This window comes from Erythrolamprus reginae, chromosome 5 (assembly GCF_031021105.1).
Source record: "Erythrolamprus reginae isolate rEryReg1 chromosome 5, rEryReg1.hap1, whole genome shotgun sequence".
Taxonomy (NCBI): Eukaryota; Metazoa; Chordata; class Lepidosauria; order Squamata; family Dipsadidae; genus Erythrolamprus; species Erythrolamprus reginae.
In genome coordinates, this window is record NC_091954.1 from 50,757,856 (window position 1) to 50,781,319 (window position 23,464).

At 41.1% G+C, this 23,464-nt stretch overlaps 1 protein-coding gene across 14 annotated transcripts in view; it reads left to right on the forward strand.

Moving 5' to 3' along the window:
- Nucleotides 1-23,464, forward strand: part of FGFR2 (fibroblast growth factor receptor 2) — a 184,410-nt gene that overhangs the window by 112,497 nt on the left and 48,449 nt on the right. For all 14 annotated transcript variants that reach the window (XM_070752590.1, XM_070752580.1, XM_070752584.1 and 11 more), the window contains one exon: nt 3,546-3,669. In XM_070752590.1, coding sequence (XP_070608691.1) covers nt 3,546-3,669 — 124 coding nt within the window. The remainder of the gene's footprint in view (nt 1-3,545; nt 3,670-23,464) is intronic.

Sequence of the window (23,464 nt, forward strand, 5' to 3'; positions counted from 1 at the left end):
ATAAATAATAATAATAATAATAATAATAATAATAATAATAATAATAATTTATGTAGCATTCCCAGTCAAACTACTTCTTAAAACAGTCTTAGAGGTGAAGAACAAGATCCTATTTTACAAGGTCTCTCTATGGTTTCATATTTATATTGGGAAAAGTAGGAATTAGTTAACATTGCAGCCACCAACTCCTTTGATGTTCTCAATTAAATTGGGAGAATCTTAACCCACTCAGATTGTGTGTGTGTGTGGGGGGGGGAGGGATTTATAAAGGCTTATGATTTATAAATGGCTTATGGGAATAGGACTAGTGAGAATGTTTACAAATGCTTCATAATTCAAATTAAATGTTACTATATTGAAAGAAGATTTATAGATATTGAGCAACAAACATTGTGAAAGTATTAGATCTGTGAAACTTAAATTAATTTGCTTTTGGTTTATACAACATGCAGTGATGTGAGCAAGAATATACGGTACATATGCAACTAAAACTGTAGAATGAATCTTATTAGGAAAATTATTAAAATAAATATTACAATAAATATGAAGGGTATATCTGTCAAATTTCTTTGCAGAGCATACACTTAATCCGCAATGCAAAGAATATTACATTAAAGTATAAAATTAATATACTTTAGAAAATTTCTATTAAAATTGTATATCTTATACTTGCATAAATGATCAATACAATTTTTGGAATTTCCTGTAGTTAAAGCTTCCAAATACTTAAAAATGTAAAGCTTAATTTTGGGGAAGAAAGTTTTTAAAGCATTTATGGAAAATAAGATTTTTAATAGATACAGTTTGAATAAATGAATATGGCTACATTGAATAAATAAGGAAAGTAATGAAGGTCATGTGTACAATTATATTAATTGGATCAGGATTTCTTGCCTGAGCATGGGATTGATTAGAAGATCAGCAAGTTCCCTTCTAACTCTTTTTGTTCTTTTTGTTAAGTCTCATGATTGTATTGGCTTCTTACAAATGTTGGCTCCTTGGAGTGTGCAGTATTCATGGAAACAATAATAATGGTGTTAGATTGCATCAAACTTGCATCTTATTGAGCAGTCTCTATATAAGTAGCACACTGATTTTGGAAGGTTAATATATGACAGCACAGAATATAAAAACTAGCAATAATGAAGATATAGTGAGAAATAGTTGGCACTCACCTGAAATATTTTCAAGTATGCTTATGCTCCTATAGCTTTTGTGCCAGAATATTTGGATTTAGTGCATAGGGTAAGCTTGAGGATTGTGGTGGTGCAGTGGTTAGAATGCAGTATTGCCGGTTAATTCAGTTCATTGCCAGTAGTTCGATCTTGACCAGCTCAAGGTTGACTCAGCTTTCCATCCTTCTGAAGTCGGTAAAATGAGGACCTTTGAAGAATGTTCAGAAACTTCAGATCGTGCAGAATGCAGCTGCGAGAGCAGTCATGGGTTTTCCCAAATATGCCCATGTTACCCCAACACTCCGCAGTCTGCATTGGTTGCCGATCAGTTTCCGGTCACAATTCAAAGTGTTGGTTATGAACTATAAAGCCCTTCATGGCACCGGACCAGATTATCTCAGGGACCGCCTTCTGCTGCATGAATCCCAGCGACCAGTTAGGTCCCACAGAGTTGGCCTTCTCTGAGTCCCGTCAACTAAACAATGTCATTTGGTGGGACCCAGGGGAAGAGCCTTCTCTGTGGCGGCCCCAGCCCTTTGTAACCAACTCCCCCAGAGATTAGAATTGCCCCCACCCTCCTTGCCTTTCGGAACCTTCTTAAAACCCACCTCTGCCGTTAGGCATTGGGGAACTGAGATATTCTTTTCCCCTAGACCTTACAATTTACGCATGGTATGTTTGTATGTATGTTTGGTTTTATAATAAGGGATTTCTTAGTTGTTTAGTAAGAAACAAACCCAGAGTTGTCCTGCAGTGCCATCCCCGAGATAGTGACAGATCGGCCTATGCCGCCCTTTAACACCCCTGATCTAGTTAGTGCTTATTTCTATTCTTTCTTTTGAAATCATGGTCTCACCTGTTCTTTCATTATCTTGCAGTTTTCTGCATTATTCTTTCATTCTTGCTGCAGTAGGGAGTTGAGTGTGATAAGTTCAGCCACCAGTGTTTCATCCTGTGTATAATGCTGCATGTACCCAATGCACCTACAGTACGCCATCCAGATTTACTGCATATAGTGAATGCACTGCACCACTGGAGGGAATTACCCTAAATAATTGTTAGTGACTTGCCTTAAATTTCACATAGAAAGAATATATGAATGGTTTATGGACTCCTTATATCTATTATATCTTTCTTACTTGACTGTACATAAACTCTTTTACCTATTTGCTTTACATTTGTACAATGTGAGTCATAGAAGGAAAGAAAGACATGCTGCAACAATAGTGCTTATTAAAAACCAAGCCTTTGATTGCTCACTGACTATTTCCTGGTGCTTAATAAGAAGCTAAGATGTATAAAGTAAACCCAAAATTTTGTTATGAAGACAATCATTATCATTTATTCAGGGTCTGAGTAAAGGGTCATGACTATATTCATAAGTGTGAAAAAAAGATATGAAACAACTCTGAAACATATCTTTTCAGAGTCTTCAAGCTTCAAAGATTTTATGCATGGTGTTATATTATATTATAGTTAAGTTCCAACAGTATACAGTATATGTAAAAGAAGTTATATTTTAAAATTATATTATAGGGAAAATAGTAGGTAATAGAAATAATTGGGGTTGGGAAACACACAGAAATTTAATATTTGAATCTTGGCCTTATATTGAAGTTCGGGCACATTGGAGGACGATCCATGATGTTTTATGAGCACTTTTGGGAAGGATAAACTCTTTCTGCTTGGAAATTACTTGACTGATTGTTGTTTTATTCAAAACAGAAATAAGGCTTGTTCTAGAGAAAATAAGATGTTGAGAAACTAGATTCTGAATCAGTTATTTTACAGAAAGATTTTTTTATATGCAGCAGGAAGAGCTAGTCATAATTATTACATTAAATGCAGCAAATGCCAATTTAATGGCAAAATACAGTAAATTCTAATTTAATGGATTAATTGGTAGGAAGGAATGTGTATTATTGCTCAATGTTAAATCTGACATTTGAACAATAGTACCATTCCACAACATACATCATTTTGGTCAATAGTATGAATTTGTAATTACATAGCTGAGATAAATATATGGTATTTAGCAAAGTTATGTACATTGACTGGACTACTTTATATACTTGGTTATATTAATGACTCATTTTATTTAGCAAATTTATATAGCTGACTCTCTCACAAAGCATGACTTTAGTGATATACAGTGTCCCCAAACTTTAGAAACAACAAAATACCTAAACGTAAATTTTAAAAAAGCTGATAAACATAGCACTTAAAAACCCAAAAGAACAAGGAAACAATCTGATATCGCACAACTACCTTGCTGACTTCTCATCCCCGCTCCCAGTTGATTTTTTTTAAAAAAAGACTTTTTAATAGATTCTCTTTAAAATATTTTTTCTTTTAAAAAAATTATATTAGGTACGGATTCAGCACTGGAGTCTGATAATGGAGAGTGTTGTTCCATCAGACAAAGGAAATTATACGTGTATTGTTGAGAATATCCATGGATCCATCAATCACACATATCACCTTGATGTTGTTGGTAAGTAATGTACATTGCCTATAATATATTTTAAAGAAAGTAATATATATCTTAAAATGATTTGCTTTTGGAATCTAATGGTTTCATTATACCTACCTACCTACTTACCTAACTATGCATGCAACCATCCATCTGTCATTGATTATGCATCTGTCATTTGATAGAGTCATTAAAGCATAAGGCTAGAAATTAGGGGACCATAACTTTTAGTCCTACTTTAGTCACAAAGTCAGTTGGGTAATTTTGAGATAATCACTTTCTCTCAGGTGTAGGAAGGAGGCAATGGTAAACCACTTCTGAGAAACCATGGCAAGAAAATTGCAGGGACTTGTTCAGGCAGTCTCCAAAAATTTGATATTTAATGAAAGAAATATGTATAGGTGCGTGGATGTGTATATTGCTTAACTAGTTAATTAACTAGTTAATTGCTTAACTGGTTTACCAAATTCAGTTGCTTGTACTTTCTATAATGAAGGATATAGAATTTGGGATTCACAATACTTTCACCTAAGGTGAATCTGTCCCTTTTTGTTTTCATGTGAGTTTTCTCTCCTTCCCTCCCCCCCAATTTTATTAAGATGTATTATTTTGCGTAAACATTAACTTTATTGAAGAACACTTTTTTCTGAAAATTACGTGAGCCAAACAGAATATCAATTTAATACAGGAAACACAGTTTTAATTTTTGTAAGAGATACAACATACTTTTAAGAATAAATTCATAAAAAGTTCTTGGATAAGAAACCAAGTATTAATTTTAGATTTAAAAGAGTTAATGTTTTAGTACTATAAAATTATGAGTTTAATATGAAAGAGGTTTTAAATTAGGCTGAAATATATCACATGTTTATTAAAGATGCCATAGAAGATTGATGTATTATTTCTAGATCTATTTATAGTACTAAGAAGGATTAATGTTTTCTAAAAAATTATATTCTTAGTAATGTTGAAGTTAGAAAATGTGAAGACAAGACTGGAATATGGTTCTTTGTAAGTACTTAGAAGTAAATATAAAAATAGTAAGAACACATTGGAAATAATGGAATTGTTTAACTTCATCATTTTAATTAACACCATTTTAATGAAAACCAGCTTACTGATGCTTGGAAAACAAGAAATCAATCATGTGGAAGCTGTATATAATTCTAGGCTAAATTAAAAACCAACTGAAAAATAAACACTTTTCCGACATCATTTCAGCACAGTTAATCCACAATAGCACTAATAAATGGGCCATGCTCACTTCTGTCATAGCTCTATAATTCACTGTTCTCAGTTTATCATCTTATAAACTGGAATTCCTATTTGTTAAAATTGTTATAAATCTTTAACTGAGTTAAATATAACATTTTAAAAAGTATTTGGCTATTTTGGGGGGAAAGATGCATTCTTTCATTCATGAGCTTTTATGTAAATTATGTAAACCAACAAAGCAATTCCAAACAAATACCAAGAGGTTTCCCTCCTCAGTAATTTCCTCATAAAGGAAAGCAGAATTAAGGACACAGACACACAGAAACAGACACATAGAGACACACCATAAACACTATGCCCCTGCGGCCACCGTTGGGTGCAGAAATTCTAGGTGTTGTAAGAAGTCAGGGCTTGATCTCCATTTATCTCGCTTTCTTCCTGGTTCTATTTCTTTTAAATGAAGTTCCTGAAATCCACACCCTGGAACCGAAGGTCTTTTTCCTGTTTTATACTTGTGATGCACCTTCTGGCCTTCATGTCCTTTCATACACATGAAATTGAGTTGCTTTATTTCCCACTCTGCCCCTTTGTAACTTCTCTTTTTCTGTGCTCCAGCAGTGCTTCATTTTTGTAGTGGCCTCTCCTCTCAGGCTGTGTGCCATGGGTGCAGTTCCTTGTTCTTTCAGGCTGGTTGCATCTTGCAACAACATCTCTATACGGCACCTTGGCCTGATTACTTCAGCCTAGCAGTAGGCACCATGTTCTCTGAATCCTAGCCTACAATAACATTTTAAAATTGACTATTGAGAAACTTTTACCCCAGGGAAAAATTGCCTCATAATTGAGAATCAGAATATTAAACCCTGGTCACTGCTGATTCTATATTCTCGGTCACAATTCAAAGTGTTGGTTATGACCTATAAAGCCCTTCATGGCATCGGACCAGGATATCTGCAAGACCGCCTTCTGCCGCACGAATCCCAGCGACCGGTTAGGTCCCACAGAGTTGGCCTTCTACGGGTCCCGTCGACTAAACGATGTCGTCTGGAGGGACCCAGAGGAAGAACCTTCTCTGTGGCTCCGACCCTCTGTAACCAGTTCCCCCCAGAGATTAGGATTGCCCCCACCCTCCTTGCCTTTCGTACACTTCTTAAAACCCACCTCTGCCGTCAGGCATGGGGGAATTGAAACATCTCCCCCTTGCCCATGTAGTTTTTGTGTATGATTCGATTGTGTGTTGTTTTCTATATATTGGGGTTTCTTTTTTGGACTTTTTAATCTAAAACTGTAATTTAGATTTTTAAATATTAGATTTGTTACTATGTACTGTTCTTCACCATTGTTGTGAGCCGCCCCAAGTCTGCGGACAGGGGCGGCATATAAATCCAATAAATCTAATCTAAATCTAATCTATACCTTGTTTACATTTTTCTGTCTTTATCATGCCCTATTTTTTTTCTACACATGGGTATACAAAATACTAATACAAAACATTATACCTGTGATGGCAAACCTATGGCACACATGCCAGAAGTGGCACGCAGAGCCAATGCCTGTTGCTCTTCCGGTTCTGGTGCGCCGACCAGCTGGTTTTCTTGTACACCCGAACCCAGAAAAGCAGCCACCCATTGTGCATGTGTTATCCAGGAAGATGATCTTCCTGTTCCTAGTGTGTGAATTCCCATTGGCCACTTGATCTCCTGGCAATGACATTCTTCTGCAGCCCTGCAGTCAGAGAAGACTAGCAGCAGCGGAAGCTTCAGGGGCAAAGGGCAAGAACAGCAGGGCAGTATTTGCTGGCTGAGTAGCCAGCTGCCCTGCCCACTGCTCCTTCCCCAAGCCATGTTGGATTGCTACAAGCTGGAGATGCAGATAAATGTAAACAAATAGGGTAAGGAAGTGTGGTTGGGGGCATGAAAGTAGGGTTGGGAATCCTCGCGCATCCAGTAGTCATCCTCCTCCCTCTGCTTGAGTCTAGAATGCAAGGCTGGCAGTAGGAGCCGCCGTTGCTTCTGCGAAAGGAGGCCATTCACACCAGCAAAGGTTGATAAAAAACGGGGTGCAGGGAGCATGCACAGTGCAAGGCTCATAAATGAGGTGGGGGTGAATGCACGCAGGGGGAGGCACATGTGTTTGTGTGTGTATGCATGCACAGCATGCCAAATATTGCATTATGGGTGCTGGCATGCAGGAGTGCTGGACATGGCATCAAAAAGGTTCGTCATCGCTGCATTATATAGTACATATAAACCAGAGGTTGGTTGCCCCCTGGTTTGGACCAGTTCTTATCACCAGTAGCAGTGGTGGTTGGAGGCTGTGCCCATCTGCCAGGGATACTTCTGCGCATGCATAGAAGCATTCCACACATAAGAATAGAAAATTAATTCAGAACCCACTACTAATATAACCCTAATGAAAACCTTTCCTTCTAGTCTAGCCCAATCTTTTCCCCTCAGTCGCCAGATTTTTCTTCTTAGTTACATAACGTTTCAGGCCATTTAGAGCACAAATATTGGCTAAGCTAGCTGTCAATCTGCTTCCCTTGACATATTTGTTCCAATTGTGAATCTCAAAATCTGCATATGAAGTACAATTATCATTAGACATATATACGGTGGATATTTTACTAATATTTCTCTGCCAGAATACAAAATTCATTTTAATCAATTTGCTTATTCTGGAGGGAAGGCTGGAATAAGGAGTCCAAGGAAGTATAGGCTTTTGTAGAAATTTCAATACTAAGTTTTTTTTTAAATTAAGATAATTTGATGACTAATTCATTGTTGTTTGAGCACTTGTTTAACAATGTTTATTGAAGGTGCAGTTCCAACGCCTGCCAGGAATTATGGTAAATGGCATTCCATGTGACACTGCCTTGAGCAAGCCAGCTGTTGAGAAAGCACAGCTAAATTATGTTCACTGGCCAGGTGGTAGGTGTGTCTCCAATAACTAGTGGAGACACTTGGAGTATATACAACTGTTTCCAAAGAATACTTTTCCTCTTTGTGGGAACATTTAAAAAAGTGTGAGGGTATACGTATGAAAAGAATAAAACTATTTCTAAGGCTGTTCCAGACTGCCCTGTTTTACTTTTTTAAACTTTTCACTTATTTGGTGTAACCTGGGTAAATATTTATGTGGAGCCCCTTGCCTTTTCACAGTCTTTGAGGTTTTTCAATGCCTTGCATTCAAGAATATTTGGCCTTTTATTTTTCTTGGCAAAAAAATATCCGTGAACCCAGTGAATGAATGGAATGGTAATGGGAGTGATGTCATTTATTGCTATGTCTGCTACTTTAATAGAAAATCATAAAAGTAAAGAGTAAAGCCAAGATTTTCCACCATGATTACTGGTCGCTGTGTGGCATCATGAGGTCTGTGTTGTTGTTCTTGTCCCTTCCTCCTCTTCTCTCTATCCAGAAATTTGACCTTTTTTTTGAATTTGGGAACAAGTTTATTGCAACCGCTAAAAGTTCAAAGAGTAAGAACTTCCTTTCTTAAAATAACCAGGTACAATGACAAGATGATAATCTTGCACGGCAGAAATCCTAAATGAAAGCTTAACATCTTCATGGTAAGACCATGGTGTTACTATGCCCTTATTTGCTTTTGGTCATCTGCTTCAGGCACCAGAACGCATCCATGTACCTGCTGATTTAAGTGCTCTGACTTGGAAAATGCAGTCTATTATCCTTCCGGTCAGGGGTGGGCAGCAGGCAGGATGGGGTGGAACGCAGTTCCACCAGTGGAAATTTATTTATTTATTTATTGGATTTGTATGCCGCCCCTCTCCGAGGACTTGGGATGCCTCACAAAATAAATGAAGCTGTGTGCCCAGCTCCAACTGACCATCCCACCCTCCCATCCTCTTCCTCCTCCTCGGAAAGTGGCAGGGAAACCAGCACCGGCAAGAGTTGAGGGGGCCCATTTCCTCCCCCATCTTTTCTCAACAGCTGATTGGCACCCGTTCGCCTAGCTACCCAGCCTGAGGCAGGGAGTGACCCAGGAAGGAGAGCACGGGAAACACGAAGCAAATTGTCACCCCAGAGAGCAACATTGGTGAGGTTGTAAGTCGAGGACTTAACAGTTCACTAAAATAATTTAATTTAATTGATTTATATGCCGCTCAGCTCCAGTCCCACCCAGTCCTATGTTTCAGATGACCACGGAGAGGGGTGGCATACAAATCTAATAAATAATAATAATAATAAAAATCAGACTGAGAACTGCACCAATTATTTTTTAAAAGATGATTATGGAATACAAAACCACATTTTGATACCTAACAAGATATCATTCTTTTTTGAAATAATCTGAATCAGTGTTCTTTTTTCCTAAAAATTCTAGTTGAATGTAAAGGTCATGCTGCTGATAATTTTACCCTAATTTACCACAGAATAGCAATTTTAACATGATTAAAATTATCATTATTGCTTGGGGAGGGGGGAGTAATAATACCGTAAGCTAAACTGTTACAGGAAGGGAGATATATCTAACAGGTCATTTGGTGGGTTTTGGCATAGCTTTCAAAGCAAGAAGACAGAGAAATTATAGAATATTATGCCAAAACTCAGTGAAGAGAAATAGCTAGCATCCATTTCAATGTATGCTATGCAATACATTTCATATACTGCACAATTTTATGTTTGGAAATGAACAGACAACTTAATTATTTGTAAAAAGTATATCACTAGTTTAGGGGCTGATGATCTATGTTAGGTGGTTTAGCTTAAAGCATATACTGTTGCTATGGTTTAGTTTCATCTTCCTTCTACATGCCTTTTTATTTATTTATAATGACTGGCAGATGACATTAAATAATACACACCCACCATTTATGCTGCTTTTGGTACATTTTTCTTGGTTTTGTTTCTGGCTAAGCTTTTTCTATTCAAAATATTCAATAGTTTAACAGTGCCTCTTTTTAAAAATGAATTAGCTGCTTTTCAGAACAAATGTTTTTGATATTAACAATAAAGAACAGAATTCAAATATTGTCTGTCATTCTAATATTTCTTACTTCTTGCTATAGTGAAATCCCTTATGATATTACAGAATCTGAAATTTTTCCAGCTTTTGCCAAATATTGACCAAAGGCTAAATTGACAGTACACATTATTATTTTCCTGTAGTAACTTTTGAAAAGCCTCACTCCTTAATCTTCTGTGTATACCAATAGATAACATAAAGTTTCATTAGCAATATATATAGGATCATTTCCTGTTGTGGGTTTGGGCCTTGGATTTCTACAATTTGTGTGGCAGGTGCTATTGGAAGCTCCTAATTTAAAAAAAAAGAAGAAGAAGAAGGCAAATATTGAAAAAGCAATCCCTAGTATAGATCAACATGTAGAATTCTCTGCAGTGAAATTTCTTCCACAGAGCTGTGTTCCAATTTGCACATTTTTTGAGGGCCATAAATCAGTTGAATTTGCTTAGCAATTTAAAATCCAGCAAATTTGTGGTGATCTTTTGTTGTGGCTACAGAAATAAGAGGCAAATTTTAGCCAATGCACGTGATGTAATTTAGAAAAAAATGAGATCTGTGTAGTCCAGATTCTTGGTTCCTTTTCTGTATAAACATTTGTATTTCCCCAGCTTTACTGGAATATGTTTCACTTGGAGCTATTCTGGCACTTAAAAACTTTTAGAGATTTGTAGACATTAATTCTTTCTACTGTGGCTATCTTAAGAGTAGAGGTAGATTCTGTTAAAAAAAAAAAGAGCCTGGTTCTTGCTAGACAAAACTCTGTTGTTGCCAGTCGTCATTATTTTCAATTAGAAAATATATTTTGTTTAGAGCCTGATGTAAAGCGTTGGGCTTCAGTATTTGCTGAGCATTACAGGAATTGATCCAAAACACATGGAGGTACCAAACTGCTTTTAGAGGAAGGCTTGTTTTAAAATTTGTCTTGGTTTGATATATTGGATACTTAGAGTATTCCTAACATTTGCTTGTTTACCTTTACCAGTTCATTTCATGTTGCATATATTTGTTGTTCTTCTAAAGTTCTGGCACCAATTTAACTTTCAAGGTGGGTCTACAGTAATGGAAGTTATGACATGCCAAGGTTTACATGTCAGCTTGCTTTGCTTTTCACATCCAAATAACTTGATCTAGTTTCCACTTTAATTTGGCTATTTTGTATCCTGTCAGATGAGCATTGCCACAGATATTTATAGTCGTGTAGGCTCCACTAGCCAATCTGTTGCAAAATGTTGAGGTTTTATGTGCAATAGATGCTAGCTTTTCATTTTGAAGACTATGTGAAAGTATATATTTAAACTTTGAAAAGTTATGTCAATATAAGTCGATTTAACCTCACCTAACTATGTGGTGCCTAGTTTACCAAATGGTATCTTTGGGGACAAAAAAGCTGCCCAATCTTGAGATAGGCCCAAAGAATTATTTGTCCTGAGATTTTGACAAATGTCAACATAAATATACATGTATAGTGTATGTTTAAATATGCATAAAACCACTCTGATTCATTTCTTAATTTCTTAAAGTGGTACCATAAGAGGTGAAACTAAAAGAATGTGGGTAAATTTGCTAAACACACACACATTTTGAAAGAAAAGATTAATAAAAACATGATTCCTAGCTAGTGGGAAATTTTTTTTTGGACCATATCATCTTTTTGCAGATGATGTAAAACTCTTCAACACCACTGAAAACACAACTACTCTATAAAAAGACCTAGACTCAGTTTCTGACTGGTCCAACACATGGCAACTCCAAATCTCAACCAGCAAATGCTCTGTCCTACACATCGGCAAAAAGAATCAGAACTTCAAATACAAACTGAATAAACAAATTATCACAGATAATCCCCAATCAGTCAAGGACCTTGGAATACTAATAACTAAAAATCTAAGTGCCAAAGCCCACTGCAACAACATCGCCAAGAAGGCCTCAAGACTTATTAATCTAATCCTACGTAGCTTCTGCTCTGGAAATCTCACACTACTTACCAGAGCTTACAAAACTTTTGCTAGACCCATGCTAGAATCCTCATCTGTTTGGAACCCATAGCACATTTCTGACATTAACACCCTCGAAAATGTCCAAAGATACTTCACCAGAAGAGCCCTTCACTCTTCTACCCGAAACAGAATTCTCTACGAAACTAGACTTACAATCCTGGGTCTTGAAAGCTTGGAACTACGACGCCTTAAACATGATCTAAGTATTGCCCACAAGATCATATGCTGCAATGTCCTGCCTTTCAAAGACTACTTCAGCTTCAACCACAACAACACAAGAGCACACCACAGATTCAAGCTTAATATTAACCGCTCCAAACTTGACTGTAAAAAATACGACTTTAGTAATCGAGTTGTTGAAGCGTGGAACTCATTACTGGACTCTGTAGTATCATCCCCTAACCCCCAACATTTTACCCTTAGACTATCCACGGTTGACCTCTCCAGATTCCTAAGAGATCAGTAAGGGGCGTACATAAGCGCACTAGAGTGCCTTCCGTCCCCTGTCCTATAGTCTCTCCTATATCTCGTATTTCTTCTCTACTATATTCATTGTGTATTGTTGTGTATTGGACAAAAAATATTTTTTTAAAAAATGTGTTCTTGTTGTTAACATGCAGGACAAACTTTGCTTGATGGTATTTATTGTAACTAGTACTCACCAAAAAGATGTAATGAATTTTCCTCGTGATACCATTTCTTCATTGAGTAGGACACGTGGTACCAGATCTGCTGAACACATATTTGTTTTATTTCACTGCTTTCCCTGCCAGCTCCCATTTTATGTATATCACATGAAACTTTGCCTGTATCAATGTTTTGTTGGAATGGAAATAATTCAGGAAATTGAGTCTATGAGAATAGTTTGATGTATTTGTTTTAATAAGATATTCTATAGCTCAGATTAGTTTTTATAAACTTTGTATCATTTATCTCTTTGAAAGATCTTGAAAGGTCAGTCAGGAGCAAATTACTTCCCACACTCCTTGCTAACCATAGTTTGTTACAATGGTTGGACAAAAGTAGGTAATCTTGCCCTTTGCTCCCCTTATGTGTTGCTAAACATCTACTCCAGCATTATTTATCCTTACCCTGTTAGCTGATAAGTATTTGGAAGACTAGAGTAACAGAAGGGAAAAGTACTTCTCTTGGTGATCCCCCCCCCCCAATATTTTGTAAAAACATACCATACCATTAGGAGCATGTGAAGATAGCTGAGTGACCGCCTCTCTACTATGAGATCTTCCTACCAGATCAGGCAGAGGAGGGAATGCTGTAGGTCCTGTGGACTAGACCAGTGTTTCCCAACCTTGGCAACTTAAAGATATCTGGACTTCAACTCCCAGAATTCCCCAGCCAGCATTCGCCGGCTGGGGAATTCTGGGAGTTGAAGTCCAAATATCTTCAAGTTGCCAAGATTGGGAAACACTGTACTAGACAACAATATTTGGTAGGTTATAGGCATGTCTTTGGACAATGCTGACTCCCTAAGAAACAGAGATGAGCACTGACCCCTAGACTCAGGCATAACTGGACAGGGGAAACCTTTACCTTTTATGTATTTATTGTTTTTATTGATTGTGAGATTAATTGATTAACTTCCCAGAAGCACTTTTTATGAAATGGGCATCTATATGAACTTGATAGATAAGTAGATAGATAGATTAGATAGATAGATAGATAGATAGATAGATAGATAGATAGATAGATAGATAGATAGATAGATAGATAGATAGATTTTTAAAAATACTAATCAGGACTTGGTCAGGGGTTCTGTAAACTATGAAGCAGCTTACTGAGTAACTGTGATTTGGCCTTATTAGCTTTTTGGTAATATTGTTGTTCGCCTTGTTAAGAAATAGTTTAGAACAGGGCTGTCTAAGTTGAGTCGTCATGTCAGCAATATGTGACATCATGACTTTCCTCCTCTCTGCTAAACTGGGCATGGGCATGGCCAGCCTGTGACGCATCTGGCCTGCGGGCCATGTGTTTGATAGCTCTGGTCTAGAATAAAACATTCATAGGATCTTCTTATGAACATAATGTACTCATGAATAAGAAAGAATATATACATGCCACAATGAGGATTCAGTAAAAAAAATCTATCAAGGGAATGGAGAAAAGGGTGTTATATTAAAAAATATAGATGAGCAAAGGACACAGGTCAAATCCATTCCTAGACATTTACCCTGAATACACATGGGGCTGCATTTGCTGAAAACAAGCCCAGTTGTTCTAGATTTAGTAGAGTTACCAGACATCAGGCAAAAGTACGACATGTTCTTCTTTTTGTTATTTTGTCTTGTATTCATCAGGCATAGCCTTAAAAGCAAATAATGTCTGTGTTTTGGCATTTTTACCCTTTGGACTGTTATTAAAACAGTAGTCTTTCAAACTTTTGTGTATTATGATAATTGCAAATTGTCGTCTTCTTTTTTCTTCTTGTCTATCAACGTATTCAACAACATTATGTTCTTTATTTCCTATTTCCAGCAATTGGCTTCAATCCAATCCAAGTACTTCAAATTTGTGATTGTGTATGTAGTCTGTTGATCACATAACTGGTCATGGTGAAAGTTAAAAAATGTGTCATCATTGATTTGTGTTTTTCAGAAGAAAGATTGTTGGGAAAATATTTGTTGAAAAGAAAACCAGTCTTTCTGATGCTGGAAAAAAAAGTAATTTTATATACTTGTAGGCCTAAGTGTGTGTGTGTGTGTGTGGCATTTTTTCTGTTGTAATGCTTGTCATGGCTTCCAAGAAATTTAAAGTGTTAGTGTATCCCCTTTTCCTCCCATTTGTCTTCCTTTTCAATTGTCCATGTACTCCTTTGCCTCTTCAGATATCTTATAAACCTAGTTTAGTAAAGCAAAAACCAGAGAAATTAGTGAAGAGAAGATAAAAAGGAATTGGAGACAACTCAGGAGATTCTGGTTAGTTGAATATTGAACAGTGGGAAGCAGAAGGAGAAGCCTGCAGCATTGGCTGCCAAACACTGAGTTTCCAAAACACAATCTGCTTTTCAACTTAGATGGAAATATTTGTGGGGGGAATGTAGAAATGTAATGTATCCTTTAAATAAGACTGTAATGTTTCTGTTCTGTGGAAATGAGTGAATGGAGCAAGATCGTATTAAAGTTAATTTAAGATACCTACCTGGTAGACATGCATATACTTCAAAAACAATTTGCAAAAAGTGCTTTTTGAACCAGGTGCAATATTTCCGTGTAATTTTTTAAAAAGCTGCTCACTTTTTAAAGATTTCCATGCAAGGCTGAAATAAAGAATTTTCTATAAGTGTTAAAACACCAACATTTCTCTCCCCCTGCCCCCAGTCTTGCATGAAAAAGAAATGTGTTCCATTTAATGAATGCTAGGGTAAGGTGACCAGATGTCCCACTTTTGGTGGGACAGTCCCGCTTTTGAGCAATTTCTCCCATGTCCCATGACATTTTTAAAAGGTCCCAAATTTTTGGAGATTGCATTGGAGCCGGAAGAATCGGCTCTTTATCCTTTGATGCTGGGCGATGCCGTGGCTTGGAGAGATTGCCCGGCAAGCAGCTCAGCTTCCAACTGTTTGAAATCAGCTGATGCAAAGTGGGAAAGAAAAAGAATGAAGCAATGACCCGAAACTTTGATGCTATCGGCTATGGGTTGCTTTGCGCATGCCCGTATGCCCAATAGTGAGAGAGAGAGAGAGAGAGAGAGAGAGAGAGAGAGAGAGAGAGAGAGAGAGAGAGAGAGATCAGTGGGTTGGAGAAGAGACCGAGCACGCACCTCTCCAGCATTGGGGCAGAAGAGTAGGGAAACTGCTTTCTTTGAGATGAAGCCCCACCCTAACACTATTAAGTGGGAAAACAAATGCTGAGGTCAATGTTGTCCCGCTTTACCGAAGTTACAATCTGATCATCTTATGCTGGGGACATACTCTATTTGCATTTGAGTGGCTCAGAAATATTTTTTTCCAAACTGCATGAGTGCAGCTTTAATAATTAGATATGTATTTCTGCTTATGGATTTTTGAAATTAAATTACTTATTTCCTCCAATACCCTTCTTGGTATTAATTCCCTGGTTTCTTTACAGTAAACTCTTCCCTTTATTCTCATTCTTATTTAGATTTCTATCATTCATTATATTAATTTAGAATTTTAACAAAATATTAGTCTAATTTGATCTGACTTGGGTTTATTTTATTTTAAAAGAAATATTGGTTGCAGGATAGACATGTATTTTTGTTGATCCAAAAATGTAAAAGCAGCTTTGGTTACATAAGTCAGAGTTACGTACAGCCTAGCCTGTTGAGACTTGAATTCTGGCAGAGTGATTTGCTTTTGTTGCCTACCTCTTTACAGAAGCAAGAATAAACCTGACATGTTACCTTACTGGAAGGTTGAACATGCTGAGACAGGGGGTTGGGGCTGGCAGGCAGGAAAGCAGGCAAATATCCATGCATTTATCTATCCATCCACATTGGTGCTTGCCTCTAGGTATTTGGATAATCAGAGAATGAAAGAAATGTTCTTTCTTTCAAAGCCTGACTGCGGACTTCACACCTGGCATAGGCTTTTGACAATGCACATTAATAATGCTCATAGAGAAAGAGTGAAAAAGAGAATGCAGATAAATAATTAGAAGCAGAGGCTGTGGCTTTGCTTGTCATTGTTTATCAAAGGCTTGTCTAAACTAAAAGTGGGGAATCCAGGTGTTGTCATTTATTGGATGAATATTCCTTTGACATATTTAAGATTACACATTTGAACCACAGGTACTCTGATTTAGCTCTTACACTACAGTTTCTCACAAATTTGCTGTTTTCATAACTACCAATGTCTCCTCCTTACCAGTATCTCCTCCTTTCTCTTAGAACATAGAACACAGAAGACTGACGGCAGAAAAAGACCTCATGGTCCATCTAGTCTGCCCTTATACTATTTCCTGTATTTTATCTTACAATGGATATATGTTTATTGCCCAAACCCATAAATACAGAGTTCATTACAAAAGTATTAATGTATTTTGCACATTAATACTTTTAAAGTATTAATGTGCAAAAAGACTTAAGAGCAGGTTTGGTGTAATGGTTAAGGAATAAGAAAAAGGAAGATGCATGAAGACTCCTGGATGATCTTGGGCCAGTCACTTTTCTCAGCTCTAGGGAGAACCCAATGGCAAACCACTTAGGAAACATTGCCAAGAAAACTTGCAAGGACTTGTCCAAAGGCAAAACCAATGAAATCATGCTAGGGAACCTGCTGTATTGGACCATTCTGCTGTTATTCTCCTGCAGTGCTTCCTGCATGCCTGCCAGTCTCTAATCCATAGGTTTGAGACTCCCCCCCTAAACAAACTGCATACTTTTAAGGAACAATAATGTGTCATATGGACACTTCCATGCAGCTACAATTTGCATTCCAGAGTTTTCTCTTGCAGTACTCCACATACAAGTGAAGCAAAAATTCCTTGTAGAGCTTTGTGGCCGGGGTGAAAAGCTCCCAATTCACTCATGCCTGTCAGTCATCACATGGACAGAATGCTTTAGACATGCACAGAGGGCAAGAGAGCCCAAATGGCGGCATCTGGGCAGGTGAGTGGAGTCTCGCACTCCCTTCGCGACCGACTCTCCAATGGCTCACAGGCGCAGGTGAACCAGGAGCATTTCATCGCTGCTTGGTGGGGCTTTTTTTGTTACACTAACAACAATGTATCTGTGCAATTTGTGTTGCACATTGCAACTGAATCAGAAACTAGCCGAGCTGCAAACTCAGCCAATATTGTGAAACCAGTCAGGTCTGGAACTGCTTTTGAATTGGCGCAGATCCTCTTCATGCGTAGAAATGCCCTTGCTTTTTGTGCAGAAGGAAAGAGCCTCAAAGGCTTGTTCAGATTTCTTTTGCTTTCTCAGCCTGTCACGAGGAAAGCTGAGTGGCCTCTCACATCTGATTGCACTGATGACTTAAGCAAAGAGATGATCACAGCCCAATTGGTGCCTGCAGAGTTCTAGCCAACATGGCAGCGACTCTGGACAGAACTGACAATCATATGTTAAACCAATTTCTTTTGCTTAATATCTCCAACTCATCTTGGAGGATGAAGTGCTGCTGCTTGAATGCTGAAGTGAATATGAAAAGGTCTGGTACTCATTTACCCTTTCCAGTATATTATTACTTTATGACCTTTTCTTGGAAACTGAGAACATTTTAAAATGTGTACTTTAGGGATTAAGAACTGTGCAGTGCTGGTGTGCAAAGTTAAGCATATGGGGATGCTGTACAACACTCCTTTGTGGATTCTTTTATACTTAACAGAATAGAATCACAGAGTTGGAAGGGACCTTGGAGGTCTTCTAGTCCAACCTCCTGTTCAAGCAGGAGACTTTATACAATATCAGACAAATGTCTGTCCAATATCTTCTTAAAAACCTCAAGTGACAGAGCACCCGCATTGTGAAGGCAAGCTATTCCATTGATTAATTGTTCTAACAGTAGTAGATCCTTGGAACAAACTTCCAGCAGATGTGGTAGATAAATCCACAGTAACTGAATTTAAACATGCCTGGGATAAACATATATCCATCCTAAGATAAAATACAGAAAATAGTATAAGGGCAGACTAGATGGACCAGGAGGTCTTTTTCTGCCGTCAGACTTCTATGTTTCTATGTTTCTATGTTTCTAACTGTCAAGAAATTAATTCATTAGTTCTGGGTTCTAATCTCCTTGATTAATTACTACCCATTGTATACTATCCATTAATTACTACCCACTTCTGTCAGGTACATTGGAGAGTGGGCTAACCCCAGTAATGGGCTGCTGCTCTCACAGGGAAGGAGGAGGGGAGGGGACGCAGTGTGGCTAGGTTTATGCACCATTTATTGAATACTTAATAGTTTTTTTAATTGTCATTCCTTCTCTAGTACCTTACTATGATACTTAATTACTTTTAAAATGGGAAATAATTAAATAGTATGTTTTAGCCATAAATGCTTTAATCATTTTAATCATTATCTAGAACTGAACTTTTATAGCAATTAAAGAAAATTGAGCTACTTGAGTAATATGTTATCATACCGAACCTTGTGGGTTCAGTACAAAACCTTAAAATGTTACTGTTACGAGATCCAAGATGGTGGCTGCCATGTGTCCGGTGTCGTCCCGACCCTCCTGCAAAAGGCACCGGTGGGTAAGTCCGCTGGTGCTATTGCAGAAGAGACGGAGTAATGACACGGACACAAGAGCTGGATTTAAACTGGGTCATTTTTATTAAAATAAATTAGCATAATTCATTCAACTAAATTAGCATAAATTAACATATCTAACTATGACCCAACAATGGACCTGCAGGGTCAAACAATTGCTTCCGGGGCGGAAAATGACATCACATAAACTTCCTGGGCAACATATGGGCGTAGCTCCATGCTAGTCCAGGTGAGGGACCCCTCCCTCACCTGAGACCCTGCCATGCACTTGCATGAGGGGGGTCCCACCGGCTAACCCCTAACAGGGGACTTAAAGGTGCGGGACCCAAAGACAGGTTCCCCCCAACTGCTGAGGTCGCTTCCACCACAAGCTTGGAGAGAACCTGTCAATCATCCCCAAAGATGTCCAACGGAGAACACGCAGTTGTTAAACCACCACCCAGTTTACCGCCCCTAACCTGCCACGGAGTGGGGGTCAGATCTCTATCAGGACCAACTGGGCGCAGCAATGGGATGCTGCCCTCCCAGCACAGCTCTGGGTGCAGCAATGGGATGCCGCCCCTGGCACCGACTGGGCGCAGCAATGGGATGCTGCCCTCCCAGCACCAACTGGGCGCAGCAATGAGATGCCACCCTCCCAACACCACCTGGGCGCAGCAATGGGATGCCGCCCTCCCAGGACCAATTGGGGCGCAGCAATGGGATGCCGCCCTCCCAGCACCACCTGGGCGCAGCAATGGGATGCCGCCCTCCCAGCCATAGTGGTAGAAACACCCATCCCACTGCGCACCCTTTCTCCCCAGCCAGACAACAATGACTCAGCCGCCACGACAGCAGGGTCCCCCCCCCGGCGGTATCTTGTTGCTGAGTGGTCGGCGGGCGCTCCATGACCCAAAGCAACACCGCCGGTCGCGTCCTGGCGGGGTTGAATAGAAGGGGACCAAAGGGGAACCTGGCCTAAGATCTTACCCTGGACCCTCAACTGGCCGTTCGTACCCTAAAACAGGCCGCTGACCGCCAGCGGTCGACGTCCCTGAATCCTCCATATCGAGAACGCCGTTACCGCACTAGTGGCAGCACCGCTACGGAACGAGCGTTCCCTAATCGGCGGGATCCATACTTGGCCTGGCCAAACCCTGTACACTAGAACCCACCTAACGAAGGCAATGAAAAGGAAGGCACGGAATGACCTGGCAGCCTGCGATAAGGCCCTGGCCCAGCCTTCCCGCATCCTCACAATGCGAAGTCACCACAAATCAATAAACCGGCCCCCGCCTTAGACAAAAGGCGAGGCCGGCCAACCTGGACTTCAAAGTCCTAACTGAAAAGGCCGCGCTGCCTAAACTGGACACAAAGATGGCCAGGTACACAACTGGGGCGGCCAGCTATAGGGGTAACCCGTATCCTGCCTGATATCCCCGAACTCTTCACCTGCCTGCTGCTAAGCCCCCCAGAGTGCCAGGCACCACTGAGAGGGCCGTAGCCCAGCAGGCCACTACTCTCCACTGCCCAGGAGCCCACTCAGGCTCCAAAGGTGGTCGGGAAAAGCCTCTGGCGATGCAAGTGCCCACGGGGCCAGGGTCCGAAACCTGGACAACTGACCACGGGACAAGGCGTCAGCGACCCCGTTATCCAACCCGGGGACATGCCTAGCCAAAAAACAATGTGTTTAGGGACAAGGACCTGTGCACAAAATGGCGGACAAGCCGCATGACACTGTCACTCTTAGAGGACAGGGCGTTCACAACATGGACAACCGCTAGGTTGTCACACCAAAAATGCACAGTCTGCTCCCCAAACTGCTCACCCCAAAGCTCTAGGGCCACTATCAAGGGGAAGAACTCCAAAAAGTCAAATCCTTAACCAATGAAAAGGCACTCCATTCCGGAGGCCAAACCGACCAGCACCACTGGTCACCGAACACTACCCCAAAACCACAAGTCCCCGCGGCATCGGAGCATAGCTGCAACTCAGCTTCCAAAAGAAGCTCGTGCCTCCAAAAAGACAGCCCAGTAAATTGGTCTAAAAACTCCTGCCACACGCAGAGGTCAGCCCTGACCCCTGCGCATAAGCGGGTACGATGATGGGGCAAACGGAGCCCCTTCATCGCAGCGTATAACCTCCTAGAAAAGGCTCTGCCCGGCACAATGATCCGGCAGGCAAAATTAAGTATCCCAGCTAGTTCCTGGAGCTGCCGAAGAGTGACCTTCCTGCAGCCCAGAACCGCATCGAGCTTACCCCTGATTTTAATCAACTTGTCCAGGGGCAGTCTAAAAGATTGCTCCTCTGAGTCCAATTCAATACCAAGGAGGGTAATCTTGGTGGCGGGGCCTTTGGTCTCCTCAGAGGCGAAAGGCACCCCCAACTGAGCACAAAGGGCTTCAAAGTCCTGCATTAGAGCAAAGCATTGCTCCGAACGCGCAGGCCCCGCCATCAAGAAATCATCAAGGTAATGAACGACCGAGCCCAGACCACTGCGCCTCCTGAGCGCCCACTCCAAGAAGGTGTTAAAGCTCTCCAAAAGAGAGCATGAGACAGAGCACCCCATGGGTAAAGCCCTGTCCACATAAAAACCACCTTCGAAATGGAAGCCCAACAGCTCGAAGCCGTCTGGGTGTATGGAGAGGAGCCGGGATGCTGACTTAATGTCGCATTTATCCGCAAGGGCTCCAACCCCACACTCCCTTACCATGGCCACGGCCGCATCAAAGGATGCGTGCCGGACTGAACAAAGTTCGTCAGGAATGAAATCATTCACTGACTCCCCTTTAGGAAAAGACAAGTGGTGAATCAACCTAATTCACCACTCGCCTTTTTGGGGACCACCCTTCCTGGGGACACCCCAAAATTCGGGAAGGGCGGCTCCGGGAAGGGCCCCAGGACCCTCCCCTCGGCCACCTCCTTCGCTACTTTGGACCGAACAATGTCTTCGTGTCCTACAACCGACCTGAGGTTGTTGGACATGAAGGCTTGCCTAACCCCCATGTAAGGGATCCTGAATCCCTTTGAGAAACCTAGCAAGAGAGCAGCCGCTCTCTAGCGAGGGTGGTAGTCCCTCAACCAACCCTCAAGTGTTTTTAAATTAATTGGACTGGGCCCCCTTTCCCCCAGTAGGTGGGGGTTGTTCCCTGGACCCCCTCCCCTCCTAACCGTCCCATTTTAGGGGCAGGGGCACACCGAAGCGGCATGGGAACTCCCGCCTTCCCGCACGCATGGCTGTACTTACAAAAGGGGCGAAAACAAGCCCCTTTGCAGCAAACCCATGACATGCAGTGAACGGGTCCCACACTGTGGTGGCCCCCATACCTAATACCCCTGGCCCCGACGGGTAATCCGTCAAAAGGGGCAGAGGCACTACGGCCTGTGTTGGCGGGGTCCAACCCCCCGCCCCCGACACACCAGGCCCTAGCAGAAAAGCTGCCCCAGGGGCCTGTGCCCCTGCAGTAGGAGCCGGCGGGGGGCCAAACCTGGTTACAGGTTCCCCCCCGAAAACCCCCAAGAAACTGGGACCGGGTGGCACCAACCCCATTCCCTCCAGCAGGACCCCCCCGGAGCCCCCTTCCTGGTTAGCCCTGGCCGAGGGCCTCATCACCCCCCTAGGCACAGCTACCGGCTGGGCTACCAAAATATATTAAATAATTAATGCTTGACTATAAGATATATATAAAATATATTAATTAATTTTGACCATAATTATCAGTATTATCAGTCTTATTATTATTATTATTATTGTTTTACACCATGTTCTTAATTTTACACATTAATGAAACCGGGGCCGCCCAGGCCCCAAAAGAGGGCAGCAAATGGCCTCTGCCCAAACAGGCAGCGCAGCAGCAGGAAGCTGCCGCCAAGGGCCTAACTGCCCTCCGTACAGGGGCCACAAACCCGGGGGGGCTGCACACGCGAGCCCTCCGCCCGATCCCCCACATTCCTGAGGGGGCGACCAGAACGATCCCCTCCCCCGGACGAAATAGAGGGGGCAACAGCCGAAACGGCACAAGGCCCAGCCTTCCCGCCAGACCCGAAGCCCCCAGACCGTTCCACGAGCCTCCGATGAGGCTCTCAAAATGGCGACCGCAACACGCGGCCGCTTTTTACCAAGGGGGGGGGGCGGACTCCAACCTGGTTGCTGCCCGAGAGCTCCAGGTGGAAGAGGGGCAGACCGCAGGCCTCTGATGGGCTGAAGAGGGAAAATTAAGGGAGACTAGGATGAACAGTTGAAGAGACCTTGCAGTCCAGTCCCCCGCCGAAGCAGGAGACCTCTATTGCCAGCTGCTCGCAATGAGCTGCAGCCTCCACAAGCCTCCGACGAGGCTTCCAAAGAGACGGCCGACCATGCGGCCGCCGAAAGAGGCTCCCAGAGCAGACATCCGAATGTCTGCTCTGCTGACGTAGTCCGGGCGAACAGTCCGAACCCG